The 19,567-nt window shown below is 36.0% G+C and overlaps 1 protein-coding gene across 4 annotated transcripts in view; it reads right to left on the bottom strand.

Annotated features, from left to right (window-relative positions):
- Window positions 1–19,567, bottom strand: part of LOC106875399 (sodium leak channel NALCN) — a 77,740-nt gene that overhangs the window by 10,869 nt on the left and 47,304 nt on the right. For all 4 annotated transcript variants that reach the window (XM_089337778.1, XM_089337780.1, XM_089337781.1 and 1 more), the window contains exons 17-31: window positions 12,662–12,760; window positions 12,112–12,273; window positions 11,706–11,885; window positions 10,576–10,696; window positions 10,040–10,171; window positions 8,303–8,470; window positions 7,519–7,623; window positions 7,155–7,261; window positions 6,403–6,523; window positions 6,103–6,201; window positions 4,861–4,954; window positions 3,794–3,900; window positions 3,623–3,697; window positions 1,722–1,841; window positions 375–443 (exon numbers count right to left, since the gene is read on the bottom strand). In XM_089337778.1, coding sequence (XP_089193904.1) covers window positions 375–443; window positions 1,722–1,841; window positions 3,623–3,697; window positions 3,794–3,900; window positions 4,861–4,954; window positions 6,103–6,201; window positions 6,403–6,523; window positions 7,155–7,261; window positions 7,519–7,623; window positions 8,303–8,470; window positions 10,040–10,171; window positions 10,576–10,696; window positions 11,706–11,885; window positions 12,112–12,273; window positions 12,662–12,760 — 1,759 coding nt within the window. The remainder of the gene's footprint in view (window positions 1–374; window positions 444–1,721; window positions 1,842–3,622; window positions 3,698–3,793; window positions 3,901–4,860; window positions 4,955–6,102; window positions 6,202–6,402; window positions 6,524–7,154; window positions 7,262–7,518; window positions 7,624–8,302; window positions 8,471–10,039; window positions 10,172–10,575; window positions 10,697–11,705; window positions 11,886–12,111; window positions 12,274–12,661; window positions 12,761–19,567) is intronic.

The raw sequence follows: 19,567 nt of genomic DNA, 5'->3' as shown, positions 1-19,567 counted from the left end.
GTAATAGATTTGATACATCAAAAAGTCATGCCTCCATCTCACAGCAATTGTTATATATATTTTAAGGCAAACATACTTATATATATATATGTTATGTAGATTCTAACCATCTCTTGTACATACACCTTAGATCAATGTATTGAAAAGACACCTACATAGATTGCAGTGAAGTTCTGATCTTTGTGGATTTTAAAATGTCTTTTGAGACCTCCATTAGATTTGCAGACATATACATATATATATATATATATATATATATATATATATATATATATATATATATAGAGTGTATCTGGTCATATAAAAGTCCTTTATCACAAAGTAAAAATAAGGAAACATTCCATGCAGGTACAAATTTTTCTGTAAAAACTTACATGTTTCCCTGTGATTGTGAAAAACCGTAAAACAATGATGACATAACCATATGTATTACTGCCAACATTCTGAAATATACAAGAAAAATAATCAAACATTACACCTTATGGTAATTTTATTATATAACACTATATGTTGACCATATTTCAGAAACTGGTTACTCAACCTGAGAAAGATTGGCACCAACTATCCCTTATAACATACACTACTGTTTTGAACAAAGGAAAGTAAGAACATATTGGATGACAGTGTAGTCTTAAATATAATAAAGTAGAGAAAATGACAGGGCAGCTATAGTTGAAATGTGTTTGATCATGGTTCTGTTGAATCAGGGTTGACCTGAAGTTAAACAACGATACCAGGATACGGTTGATTAGATATCTGACCGACAATATTTCAAGTCAAACAAAAGACAAGTTAATTTTTAATTCTAGTTTTACAAGATAAAATAAGATTATAGGATATGACATAGCATGATAATATTCAGAGGGCTCTTTAAATGTAGTTGATAGCTTCTATTACCTAGGTACCCTAAAGAGCAGGGCTGAGAGAATTCCAAAGGGACAGTAGCCAAGATGAGAATGAAGTAGAAAAAATTTAAAGAAATCCAGCTCTCCAGTTGGCCAGCTCCTGTCAAACTGTTCAAGCAATTCCTGCATAGAGAACAGGTGTTAATAATAATAATAATAATAATAATGATGGTGATGGTAATGATGGTGATGATGATGATGATGATGGCAGTGGTGACAATGACAAAGAACAATATTAGTGCTAAGAAGAGCACCCAGCCATAAAAAATAAGTCAGAAATGAAACCTGTGAGTGAGATGGGTCCTTCAACCTATCTAGGGGTGCAGCAACAACCTGTTTAACCGATACTGACAAGAAAAGTGGACATACGATGATGATGATAATGATTATGATGATGAGGACGACAAGGACGAGGACGAGGACGACTGAATATTTTATAATTTTTCAAAGTTTCAATTCAGATTTGAGGCAAGGGCTGCGAGGTTATAGTGCTGGGCTACAGACTATATGGTCATCAGCTCAAAACTCCATACAGCCATTGAGCTGTGATCCTAAATAAAAACAACTAGGGCCAGCAAAGTTTTTGTGTCTTACTCAGAGATACAAAACAATGGCTGTGGGAAGCTTTGTACATGTAACTCCAAGTAAACTGTAAATAAACCACCAAAAAGCTACAGGAAGCCAACACTGTCTCTTTCCCACTGAAACATCATGAATCTTCAGGTTTTAGCATGGAGGGTCATGATTGCCAACAGCTGTTGGAATAGCATAAGAGGAGAGACTGAAGATAGAATTGTAACAATAATATGGACTTACCCGAACAGTGAAGTGTAAGACAATCCATATGACTCCAAGGAAAGTGACCAACATGTCAAACCGATTCCGATGACTTGTCCAGTAGCCATTGGGGGTTAGAGCAATCATCTTCATAATAACCTAATAGGAGAAACAACAACAAACAACATAATAATTTCTAACACTGGCACAGAATACACTCTATTATACCAATCCATCAACCTAATAATAGTTTCTAAAACAGGTACAAAGTCAGAAAGCTTGGGAGAAAGGATTGGTCATTTAAATCAACTCCAGTACTTGACTGGTACTTTATTTTTATTGACCCTGACAAAAAAAAAAGTGTTAAAGGGTGAAGTCAAAACATGCCAAAAAGCATTTTCCTGACATTCCAATAATTCTACCAATCCACCACCTTAATAATAATAATAATAATAATAATATGGAAGTGTTATCATGTACATGTTTTGTCTTGGTATAAAAGATGGGCCACAGCAAATATTCTGCTCAATACCACAGATTTGCTTGACCACAACCAGTTGAGCAGGTTCCTTAATGGTTGACAATTTGTGCATCTCTGATCACGTGTAGGAGTAGTGGGGGAGCATCATAGACATGTGTTGAGAGGAATTCTTTGGGGTTTGAATGAGTCACCCTTGTAAACATGGATGTTTCATTCATCATCCTTAAACAACCCTTATTCAGGGACCATTTGAGCAGGGTGGGCTACTCAATCTGAAGAAAATTATCACTGGGTCCCACCTGCAAGGTCATGTAATGTTTATTTTGATATGAGACCCCACTATGTCAAGCACATATGGTTGTGATGCATGTGCCTAGTGTCCCTTTATCGGACAAGTAGTCATAATGGGTTTATTGGGCATCATATTTGTAGCCCAGTGTCACTTTGATGGCATGCATTGCTATTTCAAACAATAATGATAATAATAGAGCTGTTGCAGAAGGCTTGCCTTTTAGGCATGGCCAGAATAATCAAGAAAGTATGAGATGGTTGAAAAGAATGGATAGTATGGTACAGTAGGCTGCAGGTAGCAAGCCCGCTATGCATGCAAGACTGCAGGAATTCCAACAAAACCCGAGTTGCTTAGTGGCATTTTGTCTGTCATAACGTTCTGAGTTCAAATTCCGTTGAGGTTAACTTTGCCTTTCATCTTTTCAAGGTCAATAAAATAACTACCAGTTACATACTGGGGTCAATGTAATTGATTAGCCTCCTCTGTCAAACTTTCAGGCCTTGTGCCTATATCATTATTATTATTAGAGTGGCTCTCTGACAGAATCATCAGCATGTCAGACAACATGCTTAACAGCATTTCTTCTGGCTCTTTACATTCAAATTCTTCTGAGATGGACTTTATTTCATTCTTTCAGGGTCAATGAAGTAAGGACCAGCTGAGCACTGGGGGTGGGGTTCAGTCTATACAACTTGCTCTTTCCCCCCACCAAAATGTGCAGGTCAGGTAAGAACGAAGAGTACCTGTATTTCAAAGAGCCAGCTTTGTTACATTCTATGTCACACTGAATCTTCCTGAGAACCACCTTAAGTGTACGTGTGTCTGTGGATTACTCTGCCACTTGCATGTTAATTGCACAAGTAGGCTGTTCCACTGATTGGTTCAACTGGAACCCATATCATTGTAACAGACAGAGTACCAATTAAAGCCTTTGACCTGTCTGGTACAGGAGACACTACCAAGAACTTGCACTTTGTTGCATAGCTCTTAGGATCACTGAAGCACACAAGCCATCACACTGCAACAAGGACTGGACCTTGTGGTGGACGTGGCTATGGAAAGTGAATGTAAAATGATGATGATGAGGACTATCATGACTGTTGCCATCTAGTTGTTGTTCAATTTCCCCAAACAAATAATTAAACTGACAAAATGTGTACAACTTACCTCACATAAAAAGAGAAGTGTGAACACAGTCGAGATGCTTGCAAGTACAAATGTTTTGTGGTCATTTTTCAACCACTGCAATGGAAAAATGATTGAAAGATGAATTCATGAAAAGGAGTTAATTGAACAACAAGAACATGTAAAGAATACAATTGAGATAAAGGTACTTACTGGAACAGATAGTAAACTACAATTAGCCAAAACTAAAATTGCCACAGCCCTTTTGAAAAATATGTGTTGGGTGATATCGTACATTAAAGCACGGAAACCATTGCCATCTGAGAATAGAAGAGAAATGTTAAAGGAATGAGGAAATATCTCAGAATGAAAAACAAAATGTAAGTTCTTTGGTCTGTGTGTGTGTGTGTGTGTGTAGTGGGGTTTAACTCACATAAATTAACACAAATACGCTAATTTATGTAAGATAAACAGAAATTATATACCCTAAGTACTGTTTATCTTACAAAAATTAACATGCACGCCCATATACACACACACAGAGACATACATACCCACACAAATAATAACAATAATAATAATGATAATAATAATTCTTTCTACTATAGGCATAAAGCCTGAAATTTTGGAGGATGGGGAAGGTGATCACATTGACCCTATACTTGACTGGTACTTAATTTATTGACCCCAAAAGGATGAAAGGTAAAGTCAACCTCGGTGGAATTTGAACTCATAATGAATAGACGGATGAAATGCCACTGAGCATTTTGCCAAGCAAGCAAATTTTGGTATAAGGTAACAATTTTGATGTGGGGAAAGAACAAACTGTATAGATCAACCCCCCCCCCCCCCCCAGTACTTGGCTAGAACTTACTTTATTGACCCTGAAAGAATCAAAACAAAGTCTACTTGAGCAGAATTTGCCTGTAAAAAAGAGCCAGATGAGGATGATGATCCTATTTCTGATGGGCACAAGTGCTGAAGTTTGGAGGAAGGGGACAGCCGATTACATTGACCCCAATATTCAATTGGTACTTATTTTATTGACCCCAAAAGGATGAAAGGTAAAGTCGACTTAGGCAGAATTTGAACACAGAACAGAAAGACAGACAAAATGCTGCCAAGCACTTTTCCTGGTGTGCTAATGATTCTGCCAGCTCACTGCCTTAATAATAATCCTTTTTTTACTTTGGGTACAAGGCCTGAAATTTTGGGGAAGGAAGCTCAACTACTGCCATCTATGTTTTAAATCAAAAAATTATAAAAAGACCTCGACTTACCTGGTCTCGGAGGAATATGTAGTGGGTGAGCAAGCTTGATTCTGCCCTTCAAATCCAACCAACGCCTCTGATCCACAGTTAGCAGTGCAGTTCCCTAGATAAATAGCAACAACAGCTTCAGAAAATAACATGTCAGTAAAACAAGTGTTAAAACTAGTGTTAAAATGTCAATTTTTCCATGCTGGCATTGGAAGAGGGATATGTCTGTGATACAGCAAACATAATCCACTTCAATCAACATGTATGAGTTAATCTAACTACAATAAGCAAATACTAATTATATATCATCGTCATCATTGCTTAACGTCCACTTTCCATGCTGGCATGGCTGGACAGTTTGACTGAGGACTGGTGAGCCAGAAGACTGCATCAGGCTCCAATCTGATCTGGCAAAGTTTCAACAGCTGGACGCCCTTCCTAACGCCAACCACTGCTAGAGTGTAGTGGGTGCTTTTACGTGCCACTAGCATGAGGGCCAGTCAGGTGGTTCTGGCAATGACCACGCTCAAAAGGTGTGTTTTACGTGCTACCTACACGGGATCCAGTCTGGTGGCACTGGCAACGACCACGCTCAAATGTTGTTTTTCCCGTGCCAGTAGGGTGATGCTGGCAATGATTACGCTCGAATGGTGCTTTTTACATGCCACCAGCATGGGAGCCAATCCATGGCCCTGGCAATGATCACTCTTGGATGTGCTTTTAATGTTCCACTGGTACGAGTGCCAATCAGGCGGTACTGTCATCGGCCATGTCAGTGATTTTGATTTTGATTTAACTTGCCTCAATAGGTCTTCGCAAGCAAAGTTTATTGTCCAATGAATGAGGGGTTACTCATAAGTGGGCTGGTTACACCCACTGGCATAGTCCATGGGCTATGGTCTCACTTGGCTTGTCAGGGTCTTCTCAAGCACAGCATATCTCTAAAGGTCTCAGTCACTAGTCCTTGCCTCGGTAAGGCTCAATGTTCGATGGTTGTGCCTCACCACCTCATCCCAGGTCTTCCTGGGTCTACCTCTTCCACAGATTCCCTCAACTGCTAGGGTGTGACACTTTTTCACACAGCTGTCCTCATTCATTCACAACACATGACCATGCCAGCACAGTCGTCTCTCTTGCACACCACATCTGATGCTTCTTAAATCCAACTTTTCTCTCAGGGTGCTTACACTCTGTAGAAATCATTTAACAATAAATGAGAAGGTAAGCTAGTGAAATCAGTCGACAATGTGAAAGTTTACTCACCTTGTTTTCACTATAGTTAGCAATGACTACTCCAACAAAGAGTGTAAGTCCTATCATATAACCAATGAAGACAAACACATGAATGTAAATGGCATGTACCTGTAGAAAGAAGTCATAATGAATTCCTTATTAAGGATGGTCATGTTAGGAGTTACATGGACAAGAAGAAAGAAATTACAATCAATATCACATCTTATCAGATAGCTCCTATCTTCAGTTAATGTAGTTTATCAAAGACAATGGTAACTGAAAGTCAACATTCTGCAAAGGATAGGATAGAAACATTAATGTGGAACTTACCCAGCCTACTTGTTCTACAATGACGTCTCGAATTTCTAACCAGCCCTCGAGAGACAGAACTTCAAATAGTGCTAGCATTGCATTGCCAATATTATCAAAGTTGAAATTTCGTGGATTCGCCCTAAACAATGGAAATGAAAATATAAACGTTATGAATGACAATTCATTCCCCAATCTGTTCTAGCAGCTATAGGCAAGGCCATGCAAGAACACTGTCGTTACAGATATCTTATCAATCAATAAAACTGGTGTGGTACAGTTAAACACACACCAAGAGGAAATCTTTTATTTGTTTCTATTATCGGACTGTGTCCCTGTTGGGGCACTGCCCGGAAAGGTTTAGTCAGGCAAACTGACCCTATTACTTATTTTTAAGACTGGTACTTACTGTATCGGTCTCTTTTGCTGAACTACTAAGTTACAGTGAGAAAAACAAACCAACATTTAAACCAGCCATATCTGGCCCAAATATTCTACCTTGTTTAATGTTCAAACTAGCTACATCCAGCCTCTCACACCTAGCCTACAATATCATTAAAAAAAAATTAACAATCACATCATCAAAATCTCAAAGCTACAAGATAATGCATAATTAATTGAAAGCAATACGAATAAGTAAGCATTATATTTGACAAAGTAACCTGAATGCTAAAGAGTTAAAAAGAAAACTCAGACGAGACAGCTTATGACACAAGATAAAGAACTAGATATAAGAAACCAATGAAATAAATGTCCAAAGTCTGCATACTTACCATACTCTTGGCACAAAGTAACCTGGTCTTGTTGAGTTATCATTATCTTCAAGGATTTTCATTTTAGTAACATAGACTTGGGTCATAAATACACCTTCACAATATTTCTGTTGGACAAAAGAGGTAAAGAGATGGTACATAAATTGACTAGATTTATTTATTTATAATCATAAGGAATGAAGAAGATGGGAATGAAAGAGGTATATTACTGATGAGTGTGGTTGGAGTGTAGGTTGACTGGTTGAAGAACCAATGTTTTGTAACTTATTTTGAGAACACCATTTTGTCTTTGCATATGGATATGCAAGTTGTAAATTAATAAGTTATAATTTAAATGGAGAAGCAAAAAAAAGGGTCAACTTACTCTTTCTGTGATATTTGGATCATTGCAACGTGCCAAACGACCTCCATACAGATGGACACCAAATGTTGCAAATACAAACATTAGTAGAATCAGAAGTATAGACACCTGAATAAAAAAATACAAACGAGGAGGATGATAATTACGATTAAGACACTAATGATGGTGTAGTTTTAAGTCTGTGTACAACAACAACAGCAACAACTACTACTACTACTACTACTACTACTTCAACTAATGGTGTCAAATTTTGGCATAAGGCCAGCAACCTGGGGGAGGGCGTAAGTCAATTACATCGACCCCAGTACTCACTGGTACATATTTTATCAACCCTGCAATCATACTTATTGCAATCTTTTGTAGTTTCTTTTGAGAAGGTTCAGTATTCTGTGATCAAGCATCTTGAGATAATGCAGTGACAACATGATCGCTTCATCATCTCTTCAATGTTTATACTCAGCTCCTGTCTTGACTAGAAGGTCATGTTAAAGGCTTTCATCCTCATCGTTGAAGAAGCTATCCATTTGGTGATATATGCCCTAATGAAATAGACCATGGTACAAACATACACAAGCACCAAATATCAGACACCGGCTATAAGTAGAACCAGAGCCAGAGTCTAACAGCAGAGTTGTAGACTAAGATGGCTAATGGACTCTGGTTGTAAACTTGGTTTGTCATGATTTAACTGCTAATCAAACCACATCTTGGGTCACCAACGAAATCAAAATAATAATTTTATAAAAACATAAATGTCAAAAAAAAAAAAATAGAAAAGAAACTATACCATGAGAATTTCTTTAAAGCCCCGTACTAATTCATAAACAACTTTTCTCATGTGAGGGACTAAATTAAAAATTCGAAGAGGACGTAGGCACCGGAGAATCATGAGAACTTGAGCACCGGACTGGGCTTGAACATTTTTTGGCATCCAAATTAGAAATAATAAACTTGTCTGCAAATAAAATAAGTGAATATGGATAAAACAAGCCATTTGAAGAGGAACAAAAAGTATATAACAAAGATATTAGTTATTATAAATCTGTTTACAAATTGAGTAATTTATTTGTTCATTTGGTTTCATGGCAGATTTTTCTTTTTTATTATGCTAGCCTGAAATCACTAACCCTCACCTTTTCTTTCAAAGCAAAGAAAGTTTTTGCATTCTGCATATCTTTAAAAGTACTGAATTACTGGACAATTTGTTGACAGGAAAATGACATTGACCATAACTCATTTGAGTGCAGAATATTAACATTCTCACATGCATGCATGTAGTTGCACACACATGGCTGCATGGGTGAGAAATCCATTACCCAACTAGGATTTCAGGTTCAGTCCCATTGTATGGCACCATAGACAAGTGTCTTCAGTTAGAGTCCTGGGTCAATCAAAGCCTAGTGAGTGGATTCCTTGTGATGGAAATTGAAAGAAGCCTGTCATGTATGCATGTGTGCATATGTGTGTGGGCATGCCTGGGTGACTTTTAACAATTGTACTTCATCAAAGATCACAGGTTATAAATGGTGATGTTGTCATCATTTCTCCAGCTTACACTTCAACTATTGGCTTTGTGCCATTGAAGACATGTGGAATAAGAGATCTCTTACTTGAAAAACAGATATAGGTTAACAACAGGAAGGGCATCCAGCTGTGAAACAATACCTCAATAATATATTTGTCTAAACCAAGCAAACATTGAAAAATGGATGTATAAACAAACAAATGAATATATACAATGTGGTTTGTATAGTTTCCATCTACCAAATTCACTCACAAGGTATTGGTTAGCCTGGGGGCAATAGTAGAAGACACTTGTCCAAAATGCCGAGCAGATGGTTGTGAAGTAAATTTCTTAATCACACTGCCATTCCTATGCCTTATGTAATAGATCAGACAGTGAATCTATAGAATGCGTTACCAGGGACTCAACAGGTTTTTAGGTGACATGCAATGGACTTTGAAAATAAAAATCTTCCTGCAATACCATTTTATAAAAAGTTTATCCTTGAGCAGTTACAAAAGATTAAAACATGTGTATACATGTGACATTTCAATGACAGGATTATTAAACGATTAAAATGTCAACATGATAGGCTTAATAAGGTTCACCATCAATGTAGCAGAGTGACACTGAAGACATGGCAGTTGGGAGGTAGAAAGGGTTGCACCAGCAGGCACTCGTTTTCATCTGAGTAAACTGAAGCAATGGGAACTGAGGTGTCTTGTTCAAAGACACCTCTTTGGAATGGTCTTTATTTCATCAACCCAAAAAGATGAAAAATAAAGTTAAACTTGGTGAGACTTGAACTCAGTGCTGAAAGCTGGAACAAATACATCAACGCTTTGTCCTACACAGTAAAGACTGGTAATTCATTGCCATTGTGATTGTAAATTGAAGCAAGATTCAGTGGTTATTTTTCTAGTAAGCAGTGATATGAATATTTACAATTCCCATGTGATAAAACTCCACAATGTATAACAAAGCAAAACTGGTTGGTAGCAGAGGCAACTGGATACTTACAGTGTATATAAAAAGGTCTAAAACACCACTAAAATCTCTGACAACAGCTTTTGGAGTGAAGAAAAAGCCAGATGCTAAAATCTTCAGCAGCATTTCAATACTCATACAAATGACAAATATATATTCAGCAAACTGAAATAGAAACCAGAGAGGAACAAGAATGAGGAAAATGATACATTAAATAGAGAGAGAGAGAGAGAGAGTATAAAACAAGGAGAGTGTGGTAAGAAGAAATTATAAAATAAAGAGAGAGTGAGAAGCAAAGAGAAAGTGTAAAATAAAGAGAGAGGTAAAGAGAAAGTATAAAATAGGAGAGAAGCCAAGAGTAAGTGGGAAATAAAGAGAGAGAGAGAAAGAGAATGAAAGAAGCAAAGAGGAATGAAATAAAGAGAATGAGAAAGAAGAAAAATGCATGAAATCGATAAAGAGTTATGATGAGAAAGACCACACATGCACACACATTCTCTCTCTCTCACACACACATTAAATGTAAGTAGGTAGATGAGTAAAAAAAGAGAGAGTAGTGAGCAGTTTACCTGAAGCTTCGGCTCATTCTCCACTCGGTAACTTGGAGTCTCAAGAATCATTGAAATACAAGACAATACTGTTACAATAATCATCATCCAATCAAGGTAGGTGACAAGACCAAGTAGTTTGCTGTGGGAATAAACATAAACATCATCTTTAATCAGGATAAACATTTCATTTGTTTCTATTTGTTTCTATTTGTTTCTATTTGTTTATTCATTTGAAGTGCACATGGCTTTTTAATTCTATCCTTAACTGGATAAGGAGAATGAGGTTTAACCCTGTAGCATTTAAACTGGCCATATCAAATCCAAATATTCTACCTGCTTTATGTTCATCCTAGCCAGATCTGGCCTCCCACACCTATCTTACAATGTCATTCTAAAAATAAACAATCATGCCATTTAAATCTCAAAGCTACGAGATAACACATAATTAATTAAAAACAATGTGAATGAATAAGCATTACATTTGACAGAGTAGTCTGAATGCTAAAGGATTAATATATTGATTTGAGGCAGTGCCCCAGCATGGCTGCAGTCTAATGACAGAAACTAGTAAAAGATTAGAGTATAAAGGTTGCATTTTATCACAACATCAGTATTAGAGCGGTTGCCATTTCCTCAGCAAGACATGACTGAAGAATTCTCTTGACCACACATTGTTTCTATTTATTTGCTATACACTTTACTGAGAATACAGGGTGCAGTTTATTGTTGCACCAGCACTAGTGAGGTTGCCTTATGCCCGACATGACTAAAAAGGCCTCACAACACTACATTGTGTCATTTTGTTTAAAGCAATGCGATCAAGCAAATGAACAGAAGAAAAGATAGTAGAAAATTAATTAGGGTGGGAGAGAGAAAGAAACAAGAATAAAATGGAGGAAATAAGAGTAATTGGAGCAAAAGGGTGAGAGAGGAAAGAGAAAAAGAAAGAGAGAGGCAACTACTGGTGTTCCATAAAAAAAATAACCTTGCCCGGACTTGTGCCTCGGTGGGTAGCTTTCAAGATGCAATCCTATGGTCCTTCATGACCGAAGGGGATCTTTACCAATTCCAATTGTCAAACTTTGACAGAATAATAGCTTACCTGACCAACTAGTCTAGACTTCACAGAAGGGCAGGGAAATACTTACTGCAGACGCTTAGATCTGCTGATTATTTCTTTGCCAGTAACAGGATCTTTTAGCATGTACTTGTATCTAGCATTGACGACCATTTGGCAGAACCTGCGGAACCTTGACTCTCGACCAACTGCAAAGAGTGGAGTATCAAAGTAAGGATGATTCTCTCGCAGTTCTTCTTCCTGTTGACTCCTACAGTGACAGAAGCAGAGAAAATACTATGCAAAATGTAAAATTTCTCATTTAAAACTTTTTAAAATGAATAATTAAAATTTAGCAAATATAAACGAAAGAAAATCTGAGGGAAAGCAACAAGAAAAGGGACAGGAGAAGAACAAAATGGATGCAAGCATGAAAAAGTAGACATCAAATGATGATGATGATGATGATGATACTTACAAGCATTGTCAATACGTACCGTTTGAATTCAGCTTGTTGCTTTCTCTGTTGCCATACTTTGATATCAAAATCTTCAGTACGACGTGATGAAGTCATTGTTACGCCATGAATGTCACCATTCTCTTTCATTGTGGAAGATTTCATCTTCAGACTACTGGGACGTGATCCAGCACGGAAACTCCTGTAATAACAATATATGTCCAGTTAACCTGTATGAAATACTCAAGTTATCAAGTCACATGAGGCTTGACATTGCATGACAGGACTGATTATATTTATGTTTGATTGAAATATAAGTAATTTATATTTCTCTAATGACAAGGCTCTCCTTGATGTATTTAACCATAGTCCCGTCTCAGTTAATCAGTCATTCCTTTCCTTTAAATATTCCTCTATTCTGCTGATTTGCAGAGAAGCAATGCACGTTCACTAGTCTTCATGTGAAAAGCATCTGCTTTACTGTTTTATCCAGTTGACTCATTTGACTACTGAACTATGCAACTATTAAAAGCTTGTGGCAATTTGGTGTATCAAATCTTTGAGTGATCAGCAATAATTGTTGGACTAACCTGCGATCCAGTCGGATCTGATGTTGTTGCGAGAGAAGAGATTTTGACCAAATCATTTGAGTGGAATCTCCTGACATGATACGCTGCTGGTTTGAATCTCTGGTCAAAACAAACAGAACAAATTTATTATTCATGTGAAACTACAAACAATTTATTAAAAGGTATTAAAAAAGATTAGTCAGGGAGAACTAAGTAAAAAACAAGCTCTACCTATTTTTTTGGTGTCTTAAGTGTCTTATCAGAAAACTAATTATTTAGTGCTTCATATATTTATATTTTTATTGGAGTGAAACCATGAAGCTGTAAATAAGGTTCCTTTATACTTGTACAAGGCTAATATTAAGCAGTCAAACAATGTAATACATAGAATTACTTCCAGTATATTACTTGTACTTAATTTTATAAACTTTAGTAGGACAAAAACCAATCCCTGAAGTACAAAAAAGTAAAGCTGGTCACCTAAATTAGACATTGTAAATAATTATCTAGTCTCATATTCTACCCTTTTAGTCACCTCTTGTTGCAATATGATATATAATATATATATATATATATATATATATATATATATATATATATATGTGTTTTTCTCCTTGTCTCCGTATTCTTTCTGTTGAAGAGCGTAGCTCGAAACGTCAAAGACTTTCCGTATTCCCGAGCGTCATACTAATATATACTTTTGTTATTTACACCACCTGTCCTCGTCTGTTGTTATTTTTTGTATATTCTCCCATATATATATATATAGATAATAAAAGCAGAAAGATACAACAGAATAGATGATAATTTAATCTATGAAATAGAATCATTGTTACATGAGTTGCTATAGTTGTTGTTGAACAGCTCCAATTCAGCCTTAAGTGAGCAGATCTATCACCAAAAGCATTCCAAATAAGACCACCCAGCCAATTTTTTCAGGCATAGTGTGCAGAGTAAACATTTTTGATGATGCTGAGACACATGAAATACTACTCTTGTCTTTCATTTGTTCTATGTGGGAGGTCGTGTAGAGTTGCAGGCTTGTCAGATATGCAATAGTTACCAATGTCTTGTCTCTCTCAGTAAAGTAAAGCAAGTCAATTTTACATGTTCCGTACAGGAGTTTGCATTTTGCAGCAACAAATATTGGAACACTTATTATTCAGTCTCACCAAACAAGGTTGTATGGGGTGGATCTCTTCGCTTTTATGAGAGTTTCTCTCAGTGTATCTATCACAGTATAGTTTGTTCTAAAAGAACATCCACATTTAAGTGGGGCTAAATATTACCATTGTGGATAATGTACTTGCCATTTTGGGCTCTTGGATTGTTGACTTCATTCTGTGATATCGATGGTGCATTACATTTGCTAACAAGGTTCTCAACCTTAATATATTCAGTCAGCAACTTGGTGACCTGTAACCACTGAGTTCTAATGTATACATACACACTACACCAACTGAACTTGAAATTTGCAAGCTCTACGTTCTAACTCTAGTATATATACACTATGGTAGCTATACAAAAATCTATATTAGTACATCATCCAGAGATGTCTGGAAACTACTGGTGAAATATGGTGACTAAACACGTACACAGTTTTAACAAACCACAATTATCTATTAGGTGGGCAAACAGAACATGTTGCTAGTGAATAGTCACAGACATGACAAACACAGAAAAAACTAACGACTTATGACTAAACCCAAATTCTTTTTAAAATCCTTCATCACCTTCATAGATCAGGAGGCTTTTACTTGAAGCCTTATTAACACATGAAACATCGACTTAGTAAAAGTGTTTATCTTAGAAAATATATTTGCCAAATTAAAACAGCAACAAGAAAAAATAAAAACATGGAAAATCAAAAACAGTTACTTTTTTTTATATAAATAAGAAAAAATGCCAGAAAATCAAAATATGTAGAAATTTATGTGAAAATATCATCATTGAAGAGTCCTCATCTAATTGCAGTGCAGAGAGAAGATGCAGTGCAGTCTGGTGCTTGGGAAGTAAATATCAAAAAAGTTATTAATATAATATAACAATGTTAGTGAGATTAATTATACTGAGGTGGAATAAATATGAAAAAATATAAATAAAAGGATGTTTTAGTTATAAGGATGTTAGCAGCAAACAGAATGATTAATGGAAAAAAAACCCTTCTTGCAGAGAGTAGGAGTTAATACCAGGGCTAGCATTTTTATTATTATTATTATTATTATTATTATTATTATTATTATTATTTGCTACTACTGAAAAGTTACTATACATGGAAGTATTCAGATATCTAACAAAACAAGGAGAGGAAAGATGTAATGTTTGTGTTTTTTTTATAGGGGAATGAACAGTATAAATTAAATGATTCCAACTGGGTCACTGGTACTGATGTGGTCATGGACTTAGCAATGTAGCTCAGCACCCAACAACAGTAAAAATATTAATAACAATCATAATAATAATATACGAATGCTAGCCTTTTGGAGAAAAAAGTGCTTGTTATTAGGAAGCAAGAAAAAGTAGAAAAGTAGAGTTGATTGGAATAGCAGTTTAATATATATATTGTCTTGACCTATTTCAAAGTCTTCATGCAATGATGTCTCTTCAACCCGAAATTCAGTCGACATGCAGCCAGCGAGTTACTATAGCAACACCTACAACAACATATATATATATAGATATTTACATATTTATAGATATATATATATATCTATTGTTATCTCTCAGCAATATACATTAGTATGGGTTTCATATACCTGCAGTTTAAATGAGTTACACTAAAATATTGTACTAATTTTTATCAATAGATGACATACAAAATGAAAGTAACCTTTAGTTATAAACAATATCAAAAAACTATACAGAAATAATTGAGTATGGACAAGAATTCTTTGTTGATTTGTTATTCTTGTTTGATAACTGAATAAATATTTTGATTAGATTTAGATATTCTTTTAATTCATTCATAACTCCTTTAATTACAGTTTCCAACCAATCTTTTCTTTGCCATCAACTGAACTCAATAAGAAGGAATAACACTGTTTTCCGATAGTTTATTTTAAGAACCAACTGGCAACATAACCACATATATAACTATATTTGAGCCATGCAGCACAATATGGTCCATGTAGCACCACAATCTGACCCATGTAGTACCCAACTTGATTAGCATAGCACTATAGCTCAATCATACAGGAGCACAACTGGAACTACATAACACCACAACCTAATTTATGGAGTATCACCAATGAATTAAAATTTAGAAATTCATAAATTTGAAACCCCCCACCACCCACTGCAGGCCCCTCCACACACTTTCTATATCTTTACATATCTACCATCCCCATCTCCCACCCACTCCCGTTCCTCTCACCTTCACCTCTCTAAATACCTTCCTGCACACTCTTATGGAACATCTCCCTCTTTCCCCCACTGTACCTACTTATACTCCCCCCACTGTTCCCTCTCTTTCACTCTGACTGTCTCTATTTTTCTCTCTAACTCTTCCCTACCTTCCTCTCCCACCTTGTCCAACTGGGGTAACCAAGTATCTCCTCTGTAATAAGACAGCCATCCCTGTCTCTCACCTGGCACACAGCGACTTCCCTTGGTTTCACTTCCTCTCTCAGCTGAAGTCCTTGTCTTGTAAGCTACTTGGCAACACTACGAGTGCTCATGCCATGTATAAAACACCCATGCTGGTGCCATGTAAAAAAAAAACCCACCTCTGCTGGCGCCATGTCAAAAGTAACGGTACTGGTGCCACGTCAAAAGTACCCAGTACTCTCTGTAAAGTAGTTGGCATTAGAAAGAGCATCTAGCTGTAAGAACTATGCCAAAACAGACAACTGGAGCCTGGTGCAGAACTCTGGCTTGCCCGCTCCTGTCAAACTGTCCAACCCAGGCCAGCATGGAAAGCAAACATGAAATGGTGATGACGAGGATGATGATGATGCTTAATAAATTTCAGATTTTAACAGATTAGAATATCAAGGTTAAATTTGAAACTAAAGCAAAATGATTTGCTTACATAGATGTATTATTGATGATCTTGTAAATTTTAGAAATAATACTGTTTTTAGTTCAGTTGTCATTTTTGATTTTCATTGAGTTGTCTTTTACTCAATATATTAAATAGCCCACAAGAACATATTTCACATATCAAGGAAAAAATATATACAAAAATAGAAAAATATTTCCTAATACACTGAACATGAAGCAAGACCAATTTCTATTATGGTATATTGAATACATTAAACTGATACAAGCTTAGTGCGTTAATCTGTAATGATTGGTCATTTTACCTATCACGTGAGTTTTGAACATTGGTTGAGTCCTGTGCAGCGATTGGTTGAATATTGAATGGGATTTGGATTGAAGGTCCAATCACATTGCATGTAATATATTCTCAAACAACTAATCTATATGTGCTCTGGATCCTCTTTTTTCTATAAATTGGTGTGACATTTTATCTATGAGCAGAGAGGTGAGTAATTTTCACGTTGATATCCTGTCATTATTCACCAGAGCAAAATTAATATAACAGAGCATGTTGTTATACTTGGGGATGATTATATTTTGCCAATTAAACACATCACTATCATCATCATTGTTTAATGTCTGTCTTCCATGCATGCATGGGTAGGACCACATTCACTATATATTCGTTCTTCACTAAAATAATAACAACAAAGCTGCAGTGAAGACCATATATATAAGTGCGTGTGTTTAATTGGCAAAATATGACCATCCCCAAGTATAACGGTAAAACTAAAACTGTAGAAACATCTGAGGAACTGGTCAAGTTAAGCTAAAAGGTCATCTATGTAAATATTTCTATTTCATTTGAGATTAACTGATTAGCTAATCAGTAAAACACCCCTGTAATTATATACAACACTGGCCAAACCAAGAAGACTGAAGAAGCAAATGAGAAAAATGATGGAGAAGAAAGAAAAGGAAGATAGACAAATAAGAAACATAGAAAGCTGCTAAAGGTCAATGAAATTGTACACCACTAATTTTATAAACCAGTATGTGTGTGTGTGTGTGTAAGAGAGAGAGATAGAGAGAGAGAGAGAGAGAGAGAGAGTAGGGTGTAGAGTTTTTATGGCTCAAGTCAAAGAGCCCATGAACCTGGGAAACTTAACTAACTGCCATCATACAATATTTTCTCCCACCTCACTCTTTTAACTTTTCATCAATGCATTCCCATTTTTACATCCAAAAGAATAAGACAGTTTTTTGTTCTCATCATCAAGTGGAACTGAAGGTTGGCGAGCAAAAAGGAACCATAAAAGGATTACATTTTTATACTAAACTCGATGTTTTAAAAAGCTTTTGTGGGAGAAATAAAAAGCGTCATGTTCTGTTGACACCCAAAACAGCATGTAAGGTCTCTGTAAGGTCTCTGTCTGTCGATATTGATTAAGCATCAGCACATGTATGTGCCCTCCTGGGCTAGATTTTCTTGAGGAAAGCTAGCAATTGCCTGTGCTTGCAAGTCTCCCCTTCTCCATACCACCAATGTTTATCCAAGGGAAAGGTAGTTGATTTGGGCCAATACAACTTGGTATTAGTGTTGCCATAGGCATTGCTGTCAGAATGCAAAGACGCAGAACAGAGAGTGCAAAGCATCTCCCCTGAACCTCTAACAGCTCTGCCTATCCACTGTCCTAGATTGGTACTTTTTTTTATCAACCCCAAAAGGATGACAGGCAAAGTTGACCTAGGTAGGATTTCAACTCAAAGCACAGGGGATCAGAATAAATACCATGAGGTACTTTATCCAACACTAATAATTCTGCCAAACAACACATACAATATCTTTTATTATATCCAGTGTTATAGAATTAACTGATAAAAGATATTAGAATAGTAAAGGTTACAATATAAGATATAGTCAAAGAATTAGCATTCATTAGCTACCAAATAGAAAAAAATGGAATTTCATTACACTGTGCAAGTAATTTGGTATCAGAGAGATGATATAAATATATCGTTAGCTCAGTTGATAAAGGCAATCTTCAGCTATAATCTCTAATTAGTGGTGGTTTATGGGAGACTTATATCATGATTGGTGAGTGAAAGAAGGAAAAAAGATTAGAAATATCCAACTGCTGCAACAACAGCATTGCTGTCACATTAAGTTGGCAATAGTTAGGAAATGAATAAAGGTCAAATCAGACAAATAAAGTAGAGGGGGAAAAAAAAAAAAAAAAAGAAATTAGAAATTATTGCACACTGAGAAAGTTTCCAAACTGTAAACAATAGTAGCAGCAGCCTCAGTTGTTGCTGGAGATGTTTCACACATCTTTCATAAATGAGATTTGTGGAGCAGTGTATAACTGGTACAGACAAACACTGAAATGAAATTGGATGTTGCATCAAGAATTAGCGGGGACATTTTTCAAGTGATTAGTGAAGACATTTCTTAAATTTAGCAAGGCTGATATCCAAAGTTTAAATCTGTTCCCATTTTTCTGAGGTACTGGTTATATGCAGAAAGATCATGTACAATATACATTTTGTTTTATCACTGAAACAACACTTCCAGCTATTAGCATAATAGTGCTTCATAGACTAAATAGATCAAAGAACAATGGAACTAAGCTTAATTCAAAGTCTTACTCATCTTTTATAAATAAAGTACACACACACGCACAGAGTTTTAACATTTAAAACATTGCCTCATATAACTCAGATTTCTCATTCTAAACAACTTAGATTGCTATTCTAAACTTTTGTACCTGCTTTAAAAGAAAAAGAAAAACAAATCCATTTTTATATTAATAAAGACAAAATGTTGAACAGAAACTGTTGTGTTAAGGAAGAAAGTTACATTTCAAAAATCAGACTCATATATATATTGTTCAATCTCTCTTCTTTGGTAGTCTAAACGAATCAAGTGACAAACTAGTTATGTAA

The sequence above is a fragment of the Octopus bimaculoides genome, chromosome 19, assembly GCF_046866305.1.
Source record: "Octopus bimaculoides isolate indiv1 chromosome 19, ASM4686630v1, whole genome shotgun sequence".
Lineage (NCBI taxonomy): Eukaryota > Metazoa > Mollusca > Cephalopoda > Octopoda > Octopodidae > Octopus > Octopus bimaculoides.
Note: the sequence above shows the minus strand (reverse complement) of the source record. Positions and strands in the feature narration are given on the sequence as shown.